Raw genomic sequence first — 16282 nt, 5'->3', positions numbered from 1 at the left:
TCATGTTTAATAATCTGGCAATTCTCCCAAACTTCACAGCTCAAAATGTTGAATGTTTGCTGAACGACAGCTGGATGCATGTGACAATGCTCAAGATCATTCACCAATTCACGGCCATTTTAAAAACTTATTCCACGCCTCGAGGTACGCACTCACCTCGAAGCTGTTTAGCCTGGGTTTGAATCCCGACCCAGCTATAAAGTACAAACTGTCATCCCCTTGTTTTACAGGATGATTTATCAATGTGTGTGTCGTCGCTTGGATGGACGACGTTAAGCGGGAATCCCATCTGTCAGTATTCGTTGGTAGATGTTAAAGAACCCATGGTAGACTTCACCATGAGTAGATGAGCTATCGCTAACCCCCTGAACAAATTACAAATTCCTGCCTTACCCCCAGAGGGCAGGCATTGCATCATCCGCACAGCCGCACCCTCAGCAAATAATGCTACCCTGTAACTTTGTGCTGCATACGAACGAATAATAACTTATTCCACCACTTAAGCTCACAACTATGTGAAAGACATGCATGACCAAATTGTGCAGATAGCCTCCTGTGAAGTGCAGCTCGTTTGATATTCTCCATCACAAGGAACTTGATTATATACCGCTGCTGTGTGGCACACTTGACTTTGTTGGCTGCCATGTTGGGTTTAGCCAGAATGCATTTAGTGGCATCAATTTCACTTCCTGTCTGAGTTACTCCAGGTAGATATCATTGCACCAAATTTCAGCACAGAGATGGTATTTTTAATATTCTGCAATAAAAAGCTCACTTCAATCTTGAACCTCATCCTCATCCATATTTAACCTTCAATGCATTATAGCACAAATTGTATTGCTGAATTGCAAGGTGTGATGTTTACTGAATACAGTGCACCACATCACAAGGATTTACAAGGAATTTTTATGCACAGGACGAGGCCATTCGGCCCATCATGCCTGCACCACACCAATACCAGATTTAATAAATCCATCAATTCCCTTGGTGTGCAGCCTTTTGGCAACTACACGGGTACTCATTTCACCGACCTCAGAAGGATGACAGGCTGAGTCAACCCCCTGGTGTTAATTTAACGGAAACAGGGCTTAAACTCAGGATTCTAGGGTCCTGATCGGATCCCAAGCAATCACCCTAACCGCTAAGCCAACACCAATTGCACTCGAAAGATCATGTGGAATGTATTCACATACAGATAAAATTAATAAATTAAGTAATCAGCATTGAGGAAAGTTCTCATGATGTGGTTTAAGTGAACATTTTAATACTGCAATGTGATCCTACATGGTAAGTACAGGTTTCTTCCTATATAGTACCAAGAAAATATGATAATGTGTTAACAGAGGCAGTGTTTCACGACTGCATAATGTACAAAGCATCTGAATACAAACGGAAAGGGAATTACAAGCAGATATAATCATGCTTAATCCCAGTCCTCCCCACCCCCACCCCCCATTCCCACCCTTTCCCTGACCCCCCCAAAATGCCATAAAATTGTGCACGAATCACTCTTAGACATTGAAGAAAGAAAGAATAGCTTGTGCTTGCTTTACAGCCGTTTGCGTTGTAATGTGCAAATAAATGTTTATACTTAGCTCTATTCTTTCTCACATGGTGAAGCACGAAGTTTGCAAGTTTAGATCTTTGTATCAATTTTACTCATTCAAACTACAACCATCATTCCCCCCAACCGTCCTTTGAAGATCATTGAGCAAGGCTGGAACAGCGACGGCATTGAAGGGAAAATGGAGCTCAAAATGTAAAAATATGTCAGAAATTTCTCCTCCAGTAACATTATGTGTCATAATGGGACGGTGCCTCTGTTGCACGACATGTAAATTCAATCGCATCTGTGATCGTTTTACAAATACTTTATACTATTTTTTTAACCTATGTATTTTTTGATAATATTTTTAATGGAGGTGTTGATGTATGGAAGAGCTGGACGAAGGAAGGCATCACAACGGCAACAAAGCAACAGCACGGCCGATGGGAATAGGCAGACAAGGGGCGTGCGGACAAAACAGCACAGCGGTACTCGTGCGAGGAAGACCGGAGTAGCAGTCTCAGTAAGAGTAAAAAACAACAATTCGGCAGTGGAAATGCGAGATGTCCGGAGATGGTGACGACCAAGCCATCTTACAAGAGTGGAGGGAACGGCTTGATAGACCGGATGTTGAGAGATGGTTCCACACATGAGAGAATAAGAGGGAGTGAAGGTTAAACTGAGAGATTGGATTTAGAGAGGGAAATAAGGAATGGGGTTTGAAACATACTCCATATAAATGCAGAGGACGAAAAAAAAAAAAAAAAACCTTGATGCGGTATCAGCAAATTCTGCCAAACAAATTTGGCCAATGAAGACGGCTGAGGTCAAAGATTAAAAAAAACAAAAATTAATTCAAAAAATTCTTAATCTTGAACAATGTTTTGGCCACATAAACTAGGAGGCTGCGTAAGCCAGTGACTGCGCGTCGCAGGATTTTTCTGCACTGCAATGCACTTTTGCAGGAAATTGCATCGTCTCATTTGAATACACGCTTGTCTTCGAATTGTTCGATGCAAGTTCAACATAAACCTGTCAAAAACAATAATTTTTCATATTATTCCCAAAGGCCGCATCAGAAAAGTTTCAACGTAAAGTTGTGATCTCTGAATCGAGTTCAAGCCGCATGCTTCATCATCCTGTGCAGAGAACCTGTTCCGACACCCTGTTAAGGTCTGCGTCCTCTAATTGCCAGTACTGTAACACACAATACATATCAACACAAGGAGCAGTCGATGCTGCATCATCTTTGAAAGTTCATAGCACGTGAAAAAGAAAAATCGAGACATATATGCCATAAGGTATGGGAGTACGAAAATGCAATATTTACAATGTAATTATAAACTCTAAAAACAATTATGATATGCAAATTCCACCATGCATTTGCATATCCACAGTTTTGCTACTGTCAGGTGGCAGAATCACATGCAACTCAAGAAGTGCTGGTGTGCTGTATACTCATATGAATGCTTGACATACATTAGGATACATTATATACACACAAAACAATCCAATATGTTTTTAACGAACAACATTGGGTTTTGAAAAGATCACGCAGCATAGTAAGTGCTGAGCATCAAATGAACAGTCAAAACTCTAAAGGAAGAGTACATGATGTGTTTCTGCTCACGGAGTATACAGACGTAGTGTTAGATACCCAAAGATTCAACCTGGCAGGTAAGGCACAGAAGGTTAATCAAACGCCTTGACATTTTAACCTCGTCACATTTTTGAAAGATGTGGCAGAACACAAGGCCCATTGGCTCGGCAGTTACTCCTGAAAAATGACACTATCACGCTTGATTTCCTGAGCCTCAGGCAGCCTAACATGAGCACGACAAAACAGCAGGCCAGTCCGGTTCATCCACACTGGTTGCTGGTGAATGAATATGAAACAACCGCCCGTTTTTCTAAGTTCTGATGCACGTTGTCTGGAAATCCAAGAATGCTGGTTGCCTGTAAAAACAAGAAACCATGAAGTTGATTATGCAGTTCAAAGGAGAAGGAACAGCAAAAACAATTAGAGAATAAAGAAAATTATATAAAGCAAATGAGCCTGTAAAACAAAAATACCAGCACAAGTATGTTTTGGTGGACATACGTGTATGTATGCACACAAGCATAAGTTGGTGGACGTAAAATATCCCATGGTGTTCTTCGCAAAGAATATGCGAGCAATTTCCGGCACCATGAACAAATGACAAAATCCTGCTCTAAACTACAAGAGGCACTGCATCAGTGGAACAGCTGTGACCCCAGCAATGATTTAACCAGCAGCAGCCACATTCACAAAATGAATTAATTGGTAAATTAAAATAGAGGATACACCTCTCTGCATTCCACCTCCCCAAGTCAAACAGGTACTGCATGCTCAAAGATATCCAGTGATATGTCGCCATGAACATTCATACGATACAAAGTTTACAAGCTCATTTTGTACACCGCTCCTTCCCAAATCCATACCCAGGCGACGTCATCGCCGGGCGCCAAAGGGAGGGAGTACTCAGCTTTTACTCCGGTTGTTTGTTACTTGGCGAAATTTTTTTTTTGCCAAAAATGTTGCTCTGTAGCGCTTGTCTATCTGTCTGTCTGTTTGTTTGTTTGTCACACGATCTTTGGCCACAGTTTTCAAGCAATCTTTCTAAAATGTTTTGTGTATGTATTTCACCGGCCAATGACAGCAACGCTTAATTTTGGTGAAGATCCAAATCCAGATCTGGATCTGAGAATTTTTAGAGATATTTCACCATTGAGAGATATGGCCAAAACCGATATATATATATATATATATATATATATATATATATATATATATATATATATATATATATATATATATATATATATATATATATATATATATATATATATATATATATATATATATATATATATATATATATAGCACAATATCTCAAAAGATTATGAACGGATTCGGACAAAACTTGGTGGACAGGTTGGGTGTGTGACAAGATTGAATCTCTTAAATTTTGATGACGATCCGAATTCGGATTCAGATAGAATAATTATTTGATTTTTTTAAATGATTCTTCACCATTGAGATATGGGGCTAAAAAGGATATTACATATCTCAAAAAGTTGTGGACGGATTCAGATTAAACTTGGTGGGCATGTTGGATGTGTAAAAAGGACTAATTGATTCGATTGTCGTGAAGATCCGAATCCGGATCAGGATACGAGAATTTTTTTTAAATGATTCTTCACTTTTGAGAGATGGGGCTAAAATATATGGATAGCTTGATATCTCGAAAATCTGTGGACCACTTGCGACAAAACGAGGTGGAAGACAAGCCCATTCGATTTTGGTGAAGGTTCGGATTCAGATCCGACCTATCGGTGGGATACAACATTTAAACTGGTTCAGCCTGGCGGAAGTGTGTGCTCGACCGAGTGCTGTTACATTTCGCCAAGGGTCACTCCGAGTGATTTTTCATTTTCTTGTTTGTTTTCGTGTTTGTCCGGGCGATATCTCAGCCATCATTTGAGCTAGAAAGCTGAAATTTGGGGACAAAAGTGAAGATGTGCTTTGGCAAAAACGTCATTTTTATTTTGATTCTATTTTGAATTTGATTGATTCAACACTTGATTATTCATCTTTATTTCTTTTCTTTCTTATCTGGGAAATATTGAAGGCACCTTTTAAGTTTGTCAGGTCAGATTGGGTGCAGGTCAGGTCAGATTAGATCTGTGACTTGCTACAGGTAACATGTAAACCTGTACTAACCTGTTCCATGGTCGGGTTGTCAGAGACAAAACCGCCCCCACCAAGTTTCTTGGTGAGGGGGGTGTATGACATAGACACCCAGCAGGATGAAGGAAAAACCTGTCAAAGGGCGGAGAAGCTCCTTGTGAGCCAACGACCATGCATATCTCGTGCCCAACTGTCTGCCGTCCTCCTGCAGTTGGGTAACTTCTTAGTAGGAAGTTGGTGGTAGGATTTGCACTCGGGCCACCGTAAAACCCTTAATTCCGCAAAACATTCTCAAAGCATGAAAAAAACATCTGAAAACCCACTCCGTGGGAGTACCTCCTGCGCAGCTTCCCTTCGCAGGGCAGCTCACCAGACGATGGGATTGGGGCAAAGCCTTCGGGACCCCCAACTTTTTGATGATAGGATTGGCAATGAAGGGTTTTACGGTGCCTCTATGCTCAAGGAGTTGCTGTAGCTGTGTACAATATGCTGACTCCAATGATAATTGAGGTAACACCGGTCAACGAGTGCATTATGAGACAAAGGATTCGTCACTCCTTGGGTGTCATTGCCCTGGTCTCTGTATATGCTCCGACTGAGGCAAGTGACCTCACCGTGAAGGACGCATTCAATGCCAGGCTCGAGTATATGGTTGATCAGTGCCCCAGGCGAGATACTCTTCTAGTCTTGGGGGATTTCAATGCATCGACTGGAACTGGTAGGGATGGTTATGATACGTGTGTTGGTCCCCATGGGTTTGGAACTGTGAACCAGAACACTAAGTTCTTTGACTTTGTAAGAAGTCATGGACATAGGGTGGCTGGTTCATGGTTTCAGCGCCCACAAGCTCATCACTGGACTTGGTATTCCAACGCTGGTGGTGTGGCAAAGGAAATCGACCTTGTGCTCGATGATGGTCGCTGGAAGATAATGCAGAACTGCAGGATCTACTGGAGTGCTCAGTTCCTCAAGACTGACCACCAGCTTGTTGTAGCAACTCTGAAGTTTCAGCTTAAATCCAGGAGAATGGTACCATCCCTGCCTAGGCTGGATGTTGGCAAGCTCAAGGACAAGAAGGTAGCTGAGGAGTTTGCGAACAGGCTGAGTGGAGATTTGGGGGGTCTGGGGGCTTTGTGGGATCCTGAAGAGTTGTGGAGTGCCTTCAAGACCACCGTCCTTGATGTTGCTGGTAGATGTCTTGGAACTCACTGGAGGGCGAAGAATAATTTTGACTGTCAAGGGCCACTGGATACCTTTGACCAGAGTCGCAGGGCCAGATTGACTAGCAGAGCTGAGCTGTTTAGCGAGCTGAGGTGTAAAACTGTACGTGCACTAAAGGGTGGCCAAGGAGGCCGATGTGCGAGGAATCTGTGAGGGGGTAGAGCATCACCTGTGGTCAAGGGATTCTCGTCCTGTTTACAGGGGAATTCGCACATTGCGTTCCTCCAAGCCCTTCCCTCGGTGTACTGCAGTGAGAGCAAAGGTTGGTGGGCTCTTGACAGAGGAGTCCGAAGTGAAGGCCTGCTGGGCCAATTACTTTGAGGGGCTGAACTAGGCTGATCCACCAGCTGTCAATTTGGATGTCAGGGGTGTTGCTATCCCTATTGCTGGCCCTCCAATCAGCTTTGGTCCACCTTCATTTGTGGAAACAGACTGTGATGAACCGTTTGAAATGGGGGTAAAGCTCATGGGATCTGTGGCATCCATGCTGAACTTCTCAAGGCTGGTGGAAATGCTGTATGCGTGTCATCATTCCTGGAATGGTGGAAATGCTGGAACGCAGGCATCATTCCAACTGACTGGAAGAGGGGCCTTGTTGTCCCTCTCTAGAAAGGGAAGGGTGATCGCCAAGACTGCACCAACCACCGAGGGGTGACGCTGCTCTCAGTGCCGGGCAAGGTCTTTGCTCAGATAATTCTTAATCAGGTTCGCCACCATCTGCTTGAGCACCAGCATCCAGAGCAGTCAGGTTTTACACCAACGAGGTCAACGATTAACCGAATCCTTGCTCTTCGGGTCTTCCCCTACGTAGAGGAGAGTTTCTGCAGGGGCTGCTTGTAGCCAATATTGATCTGTGTAAAGCGTTTGATTAAGTGAATTGGGATGCCCTCTGCAGGATTCTTGGTCTTCATGGGGTGCCACCAAAACTGACCAATCTGATGTCTGAACTATACTCTGGGATTCAGAGTGCTGTGAGATGTGGTGGTACCATCTCTGACTTATTTTAAGTTGTTACTGGAGTTTGTCAGGGGTTTGTAATGGCCCCCACACTTTTCAGCACTTGTATGGACTGGATTCTCAGGAGGATGTCGGAGAGATCAAGCTGCGGTGCATTGTTTGGGAAAGTCAAGATCTCTGACCTTGTTTTCGCAGATGATGCAGTCATCTTTGCGGAGACTAGATATACTTTTGGGGGCCATTGAGGTGCTGAATGAGGAGTCGGAGCTGCTGGGATTATGGGTTTCCTGCGTCAAAACTAAGATCCAGACTTTCAATGACATCTTGGATGCTGCTATCCTGTCTGTACCTGTTTGTGACGAGGATGTTGAGGTCACAGAGAGATTAAAATTACCTTCACTGTGATATTCATGTCTCTGCTTTCTGTGAGCCAAAGGTCAAGAGATGCCTGGGTCAGGTCTGGGAAGTTATCGATTCACTGGAGCATGGGGTGTGGCGCTGCTGATACATGTGCTGGAGAATGACAGTTCAAGTCTTCAGGTCCTTGGTGCTTCCAGTCTAGCTCTATGGGTGCGAGACTTGGACTCTGACCAAGGATCTGAGACGGAGACTTAATTCCTTTGGTACCAGGTGTCTTCGAAGAATCCTTGGCTATCGCTGGTCGGATTTTGTGTCCAACGAGCGGTTGCTGAGAGAGACTCGGATGAGATTTGTTACCTGCATAGTCCGTGAGCATCAACTGCGGCTGTATGGACATGTGGCTCATTTTCCTGATCCTGTGCACTAGATTCTCTCAGAGAGGGAGTCTCGTGAGTGGAGGAGGCCAACGGGCTGACCACGTGCCTTGTGGTTGCAGCAGGTTAATCGGCATCTCAAGGAGATGGGGATGGGCCAGGCATCTGCCTGGTGGATGGCCAGTGGGAGGCCCCTGGGGTATGGACTGGTGGAAAGTGGACGCAGTGACTTGCTGTTCTGGCGCATACTCCCATACCTGATCTGACCTGATTCTATAACATCCAGTTTTCAAGTTATTCTGTCCAGCGGTACAGGAATGCTTTAGCAGTTATGATAATTCACCCACTATTTATTTTAATTCCCCACTTTAACATTAAACTAATACTTCAAATTGGAGGTGGCCAATCAAACTTCGTTGAAAATTTATAGCACACCCAGAGTACAACCATGACTTTCAACTTATTTAGTCCAGCAGATTCGGAGTGCATAAAATACAGAACACTTATGTAAGTTGGCAGAGTAGTTTTCGATTCTATAAGGTCTTCATACAGCGATACTATTATAACACTGTAAAATGCTGGGACTTATAATACACTCTCCTACAAAAAGTGGCACAACACAATACTATACACATTTTCACAGAGAATTTGCATTGTCTCCCTCTTTCTGAACTCCTGCAACTATAATTTGTTTTTTTTAACACCTAGTACCTTCTCAGGCACTCCCCAAACAAAACAGTACATTTCAACTCATTCAGTCCAGTGGTTTAAGATGTGCATATATCAAACACAAAAACACAAACACACCCACACTCACCCACAAACCAATTTTTATATTGTATGATTTGTCATTAATTTCAGTGATTGCTCATTAAATTCAACATTATTCTTTATTAATTGATTGCTCATTGTCCTAATGTAACTGGGGGATATAAGAGATTATTTCTCTTGATTACTTAATTGAAAAGTTGTTGCACTTTTCAACACGGTTACACTGTAACAGTGAATACACTGTGAAACAGGTGTACACTGTAGGAGTAGAGTGACTGTGTTTAAGTTCATCCTGGCAGAAGAGATGTGGCAACATTGTATAAGCCGTAGAGCGACTGGCATGTTGAAATTGGTCACTGACTAAAAAAGGGTTTATAGTGTATCTCACAGGTTTTTCCTGTCCTGTGTGTGACTACCATGACTCAATGGGTATTAAAACGGACATTCAGACTATGGGTCTTGATGCCCATGGCTTGTATTCAAAGTGATCCCCACGTTGTTACTTTAATATAAACGGTTCATTCAAAAATTTACTAAGATGGCCGCCAAACCATGTGACTTGTGACATCATAATTTTTCCTATGTATGCAGACATGACGGAAGATGATAGTTGCAAATTTTCTCTTCGTTAGGTTATGTGATTCCAGAGAAAACATTATTTAATATTTTTCTTGAATCCAACATGGCTGCCAAACCATGTAACCTATCAATTAGAAAATATCAAAAGGCACCAGTTCACCACTTGCTTGATATGTGTACCAAATTTCGTAAATATTTCTTGAGGGGATTTGTAGTTAAGCTCCGGAAACGAAATGTGACGGACGGACGGACGTACGGATGGACGGAACCCATTTCTATATCCCCGCCAACTTCGTTGGTTGGCAGGGGATAATAATCTATGGACCAGGGTGACACTGCAGTTTTTTTCGATAATGAAATTAAAATAAAGTGGTCCAAGATAAAGATTTATGTGCCCCTTTCTGCACGAAATTGCTATTATACTGTTTGTTTGAAAAACGAAAACGTTCTCGAAAATAAAGTTGCCTAACAAGTGAAAAATGCACATCTGTATGGCACAAAGGCCTATGGGTAGCCTTATGCACAGTTCAACACAAAGTTGACCAATTTAAACCTCACATTTTAACATCTGCTTTAACCAGAAGTTTATTTTAAATGTTGAATTTAGATCATGTTCAAGCGATCCAAGCTGTGCATGTCATTCAGTGAATGAGAGTCTGCACTGGTTCTCAGATATACTGTAATATATATGCCCAGATGAGGCTTTGCATCGTCAAATACTCTGTCATGCTTATATTTGGGTTTGGAACATTGCCACTTCACTGGCACTTTTCAATTCCCCATGCTCTCCCATACTGTACAGGCTCTGCAATGCTACTGTGTGTACATACATGTGAGCTACACAATAACACTGCCTAAAAAAGGTTCCACAGTCATGAAGTGATTACTTAAACTTGAAAAAAACTGACCAGAGTTGAAAAATAATAACATTCATAAACCTAGAATGATGGACGTGTTGGTGTTCCCAGAGTATTTATTTATTTGGAAGCGACTCCAATGTGAATTCTTTTAAAATTAATCATTTCCTGTATTTTTCCCAATCAATTTAACATTAAACACTGATAAAAGGAAAAAAAAAACGAGATGAAAAAAATTCAGTTTGGTGGTTACAGAAACTTTGGCCTGAGATGACCTAGATATCACATCTGCAGGCAATTAAAAGCAGCCGCAAAAGGTCCAAGCTAAAGTCCTATTCCAGCCAGACAGCCATCAAGGGACATTAAAAGATTCTATCATGGAACCTCTCCAATATTATTGGGGCAAACTGCCTTTGGAAATTTAATTTTTGTTGGAAGCATTTTAAAAAAATGTGTATCGTGTTGCGCTTGCAAGATGATACAGATTTGCATAGAGAATGTCTCACAACATTTTGTTTTTTCAATATTATCCTCCTGATGCCATTAAGGGCACGAAGCTGCTGATGGAGTTTCATTGACGAGGAGCCACAATCCTGGAAGGGTCGCCACTTCTTGAAGCAGGATACTCGACAGAGCAGGGGAATTTTGCAATTTGTTCAGGGTGTCAATCAGTTAATGATAGCTTGCCGACTCTTTGTGAAGCACACCGTGGGATCATTAATGTTTATAAACTCATAAAGGCAGATGAGACGTCCAGGTTAACGTCCACCTGAGGAAAATGACACACACACGGATGAATCGCCCTGCCTGTGAAACACTAGGATGGCAGTTTATTGCTAGGCCGAGATATGAAGCCAGATTAGACGGTGCAGAGGTGGGCAAGATAATGCAGTTAATATTTTAAAAATAAGATAATGCAGTTGAAAAACAAGCTCGAATGTGCTAAAACCCTCGTCCTCTTAATGATGACATCATAAAAACGAATATGACGTCATTGTGATGTATCAGGTTTGCGATAAATTATCTGTGCTAATGCCCGGCTTGATTCCCGTAAACAAAATTCAAACAGCTTGCCGAGTTTCGGAGATAATGGTATAAGCGATTTCCATTCACGGCGATATTATGACGTCAACTTTTTTTCTAGGAAGAATTTCCAAAATCGGAGATGGTTACTGTCTGCGCAGGGTATTTTTACATATATATGTCAAGTTTCAGGCAGTGTCGATGAAAACTGTAGGCTGTGAAACAAAAAAGTCCACCAGAACAACAACGTGAGTCGTAAGACTTAGATATCCTCCATGAGGATCTAAAAAAAAAAAGACGTTACACTAAAAATAGCTGGTTCTGAATGTAAAAACCCTTGTAAACTGTGTAATGGATGTCTCAATAGGGGGGGGATGTGTGGCAGATACACACTTTTTTCTTATGTATATTTTGGTTGGAAACCTTGCAGCAAATACTAGTTTGACACAAGGGACCACAATCACCATGCCATGGAAGAGGTCCTTTTTGGCGATAGATATATATATATATATATATATATATATATATATATATATATATATATATATATATATATATATATATATATATATATATATATATATATATATATATATATCTTCTTCTTTCGGCTGCTCCCGTTAGGGGTCGCCACAGCGGATCATCCGTTATGATCCGCATAGTGATTTGGCACGTTTTACGCCGAATGCCCTTCCTGACGCAACCCTGGTCACCTCTTACGACACAGGGATAAGGATTGGGTTTCGCCATGATTCCGGACTGCCCTACACCCTCTCATAGTGCGGCCCAGCACAGAAGCCAGTCCTCAAGCGATCCTCCAACCCAAACCTCCGAGTTGACGGATTACAAGCGCACGCCACTACGCCTGGTTATATACTGTATGTATATATATATATATATATATATATATATATATATATATATGTGTTTATATATACATATACATACATATATATATATATATATACATATTTATACATATACATACATATACATAGACACCCATGCTCTTACAGCCAAAAAAAGCTGCATGAAGCAAGCAAGAAAACCTACACAAGATAAACCCTTTGCCGTTTCAAATCCCACCTTGGTTCCACTACAGCTTGAGACATTCACAAGTTGCACATAACAAGAACAAGAGCAACCCGAGATTGCAGATCCTCACCAGGACTTGTTTTGTGTGGTGTTTGTGTAGTTTTGTGTCATATATTTTGTATGGTCTTTGTGTACTGTTGTTACTTAATTAATAAGAGCCATAACGAGAACTACCACCTTCTAACTGCTGGCAGTGATGACTGGGTACCAAGACGTCCCGCTATGATCCTGCCTTTCTTTGATCGGACATTTGACCCAGACCCATGACATATATTGTTATTCAACTGAATTGAGAATGGGATTAAAATAAATCCAATTGAAATCAAATGGAAGAACAAAATGGTACAGTCCTCCATTGGAATCAGAAGGAATATGAACAAGCAAAGAGCAAAGATGAAGTCTTCAGGAGCTGCCTGGTTAGGATTTGGGTTTCAGCTGCTACTCCTCTACCCTCAAACAGATTCAGGCACAGCCAAGTGAGCTTTATTCAAAAGAAAAAAAAACATCAAAAAGAACCCAGATCAAAAAATTAAATAATTCTGGCTGCCGGACCATGTGTCTGATCGGGTTGAAATTCAAAACCTATATTTCCCATCACCACTAAATTATAATTATGAAGTTTGATGTTGATCGATGTCGCGGTTCAAGAGAGAGAGAGTTTTTTAAAATAGATTTTCGCTCAATGCAATATGGCTGCCAGATGATGTGACCTATCAATTATTCAGAAACAACTTGGTATTGCCAAGACATGGGGAACATGGGTGTGACGTTTCACCTCGATCTGTCCAGCCATTCTGGAGAACAGGATTTTGAAAGGTTTTAGGGGCAATACAATATGGCTACCAAAGCATGTGACCAATGATGTCATCGGTGTGAACGTTTTCTTCCTTATGGATAGGTGGTCATACGTGTAAAGTTTCACTTCGATCTGTTCAGCCGTTTCAGAGATGATGATTTTTGAAGGTTTAAAAAAAAAACAATATGGCTGCCAAACCACATGACCGATGACATCATCAAATTTTTTTTCTGTGGACCAATTTATCCTGAGATGACCCACAAAATTTTCATATTGATCAGAAGTAGCGTTCTACGTATGGAATTAGGATGTCATAACGAAGGCTCCTACGACACCATAAAAAAAATTATCACACATTCCCCATGAGGAGTACTTGCCACGTGCCAAGTTTAAATTTTTTCCTTTGTGTGATTTTGGAGGTGCAGAGGTCCAAAGTTTTTCCTTTTTTCCAACATGGCTGCTACACCACATGACCTATGATATCATAATTATCATTAAAGCAGCTGACATGAGTAGTTGCTCATATGGTGAAAATTTTGTGTCAATCCGACAAGCGGTTGCAGAGAAACACATTCAAGTTTTGTGCGGACAAACAAACAAATGAAAAATCACTCAAAGAGCGACACTTGGCAAAACAGAACAAAGTAGATTGGCATGCGGTAGAACACATAGTTTTTGGCCCTATCTCTTAAATTTAGAAATTAGGCCTGTTGATTTTTTGACCTTAAAAATAATTGGTGGTTAAATTAATTGACCTGATATGGAAATCCTGTTCAAATTTCAATTCAATTGGATGAAAATTGACAATTTTGGAAATTTCAGCAGATGTTGACCTTTTGGCTTAGGTTGACCTTTTGGCCTAAATTGACCTCAAAAATAATAGGTGGTTTCAGTGATCTGATATTTAAATGCTCTTCAAATTTCAAGTCAGAGGAATGAAAATTGACAATTTTAGAAATTCGATCTATGCTGACCTTTTGGCCGAGGTTGACCTTAAAAATAATAGTTGGTTGAATTTGGTGACCTGATATTTAAATGTCTTCAAATTTCAAGGCAATGGAATGAAAATTGAAGATTTTATAAATTCAGCCTATTTTGATCTTTCGGCCAATGTTGACCCGAAACAGAAAGACCACTGAACTGCCTACGGTAAGAGTGAGAGGCGCAACGACTCAGGTTCACCTTGGGAGAAACCAATGATCCGAAATGCCTTGGTTTCCACAGCATGAAGCTGAGAGGTGAGAGGCAGGAGCACCAGCCCAGAGGGAGAGCAGCACTCCGTCAAGCTGTGGAGGAAAGCTTTGTATGTGATCAGGAGCTCAGGTGGGCGGAGGAAGGACTTTGCACAACAGAGGATGCCCAGTCGGTAACTGGCTTTGGATGCCAGGTTGGAAATGTAACTTTCCCAGGAAAGATCATGGCAGCTAGTGAGACCCAGAAGCTTGAATGAAAGGACTTCTTCCAGAGGATTTTTGAGAAAGTAGATGAGGCGGGGGGGGGGGGGGGGTCCAAACCATCTGTTTGGAGAGACATCGTGAGAGTGTGAGATTTGTCAGTATTGAAAGACGTGGTCCACGTGCTGGACCAGTTTGTGATTTTATCCAGATCTGCAGAGAGTGAAGAAGCTGCTGCTTGCTGGTCTGAGGGAGGTGAGAGATGGTATGGAAGAGGGTGAATTCATCAGCAAAGAGATAGAGGATTTTACAGAGAGTCAGAGCAATCATTAATGAAAACGAGAAAAAGAACAGGGCCCAGAGCGTTGCCCTGGGGAACTCCAGCCAGGACAGGAAGAGGAGGTGAGAGAATTCCTTTAAGGGCCACACTTTGGCTGCGACAGGAGAGGAAGTCTGTGAGATATGAGTGGAGATGGCCATAGATACCATAAGAAGAGAGTTTGGTGAGCAGGGCAGGGTGCCAGACCATATCAAAAGCACGTGATATGTCCAGAGATACGGCTCGGATTTCATGTCTGGCATTGAGGACCTCCATCCATTGTTGGGTGAGCAGAAGCAGCATATCCAGGGTAGAGTACCTGGTCTGAAACCAAAGTGATGATCGGAAATCAAGCCATTGGAGAAGAGGAAGGATTTAATGTCTGAAGCGATGATAGATTCCATAACCTTGCTGATGATTGGGAGAAGGCTGATTGGTCTGTAGTTGCAGGAATCTGTTTTTGCTCCTTTTTTTATGTAGAGCGGTAATGTTTGCTGGTTTCCAAGCAGATGGCAGATGACCTTGAGCAAATGAGAGGGTGAATAAAAGAGAGAGGGTGAGCAAGAGCAGAGGAGCAGGTTTTTAGGACACGTGGGCTGATGCCGTCTGGACTGGTTGCAGAATCTAAGTCGAGGTTTGACAGCAAGCTCTCCACCTTGTCAGGAGAAAAGGACACAGACTCCAGGGACAGCTGTGTGTGACTGGGTAAGGTTGGTTGAGAAAGCGATGGGTTTTGGACACAAGTTTTCGAAGCAAACATGAAGTTTAGGCATTCAGCCTTTTCATGGTGTCAGCAGTGCGGCCATTTGAGGTAAGAGAGGGGATGGAGGGGGAACTTACACCAGAAACTGATTTGATTAGATGCCACCAGGATTTTGAGGAGGGAGAGAGGTTTGAGAGTTCAGACTTGAGATTAGAAAAATGTTGTTTTCTGGCCCTCCTGAGGGTAGATACACACTTGTTCCGAGCTTTATGGAAGGAACTGAGATTTTCCTCAGTTGGATTTGCTTTTCATGAGGCAAAGGCAAGTTGTTTCAGGACAACTGCCTCACCACAAGTTTCAGTGAAACATGGGTGGGAGGAAGAGTCGGACAACTGAAGATGAGAGGGGATAAATCTGTGCATGAGGGAGAGCAAGTTTCTTTGAAGAAATTCCCAGGACGAGTTGATGTTGGAGAAAGTAGCGATGGGAGACCAGTCTCGAAGTTTGATGGCTGCTTGAAGACCCTGCCAGTCAGCCTGAGTGAAATGCCAGACTCGATGGCGCTGAGGTGCTTC

The 16282-nt window shown here is 42.1% G+C and overlaps 1 protein-coding gene across 3 annotated transcripts in view; it reads right to left on the bottom strand.

The window, feature by feature from the left end:
• Positions 1 to 1242: 1242 nt before the first annotated feature.
• LOC147021886 (aryl hydrocarbon receptor-like) overlaps positions 1243 to 16282 on the bottom strand; it is a 170409-nt gene continuing 155369 nt past the window's right edge. For all 3 annotated transcript variants that reach the window (XM_085892311.1, XM_085892310.1, XM_085892313.1), the window contains one exon: positions 1243 to 3502. In XM_085892311.1, coding sequence (XP_085748437.1) covers positions 3407 to 3502 — 96 coding nt within the window. In that variant the 3' untranslated portion in view covers positions 1243 to 3406. The remainder of the gene's footprint in view (positions 3503 to 16282) is intronic.

The sequence above is a fragment of the Eptatretus burgeri genome, chromosome 8, assembly GCF_056783735.1.
Source record: "Eptatretus burgeri isolate ZD-2024b chromosome 8, Ebu_testis_v1, whole genome shotgun sequence".
NCBI classification, from domain to species: Eukaryota; Metazoa; Chordata; class Myxini; order Myxiniformes; family Myxinidae; genus Eptatretus; species Eptatretus burgeri.
The sequence above is the reverse complement of the archived record's forward strand: the minus strand, read 5'-3'. Positions and strand labels throughout refer to the sequence as shown.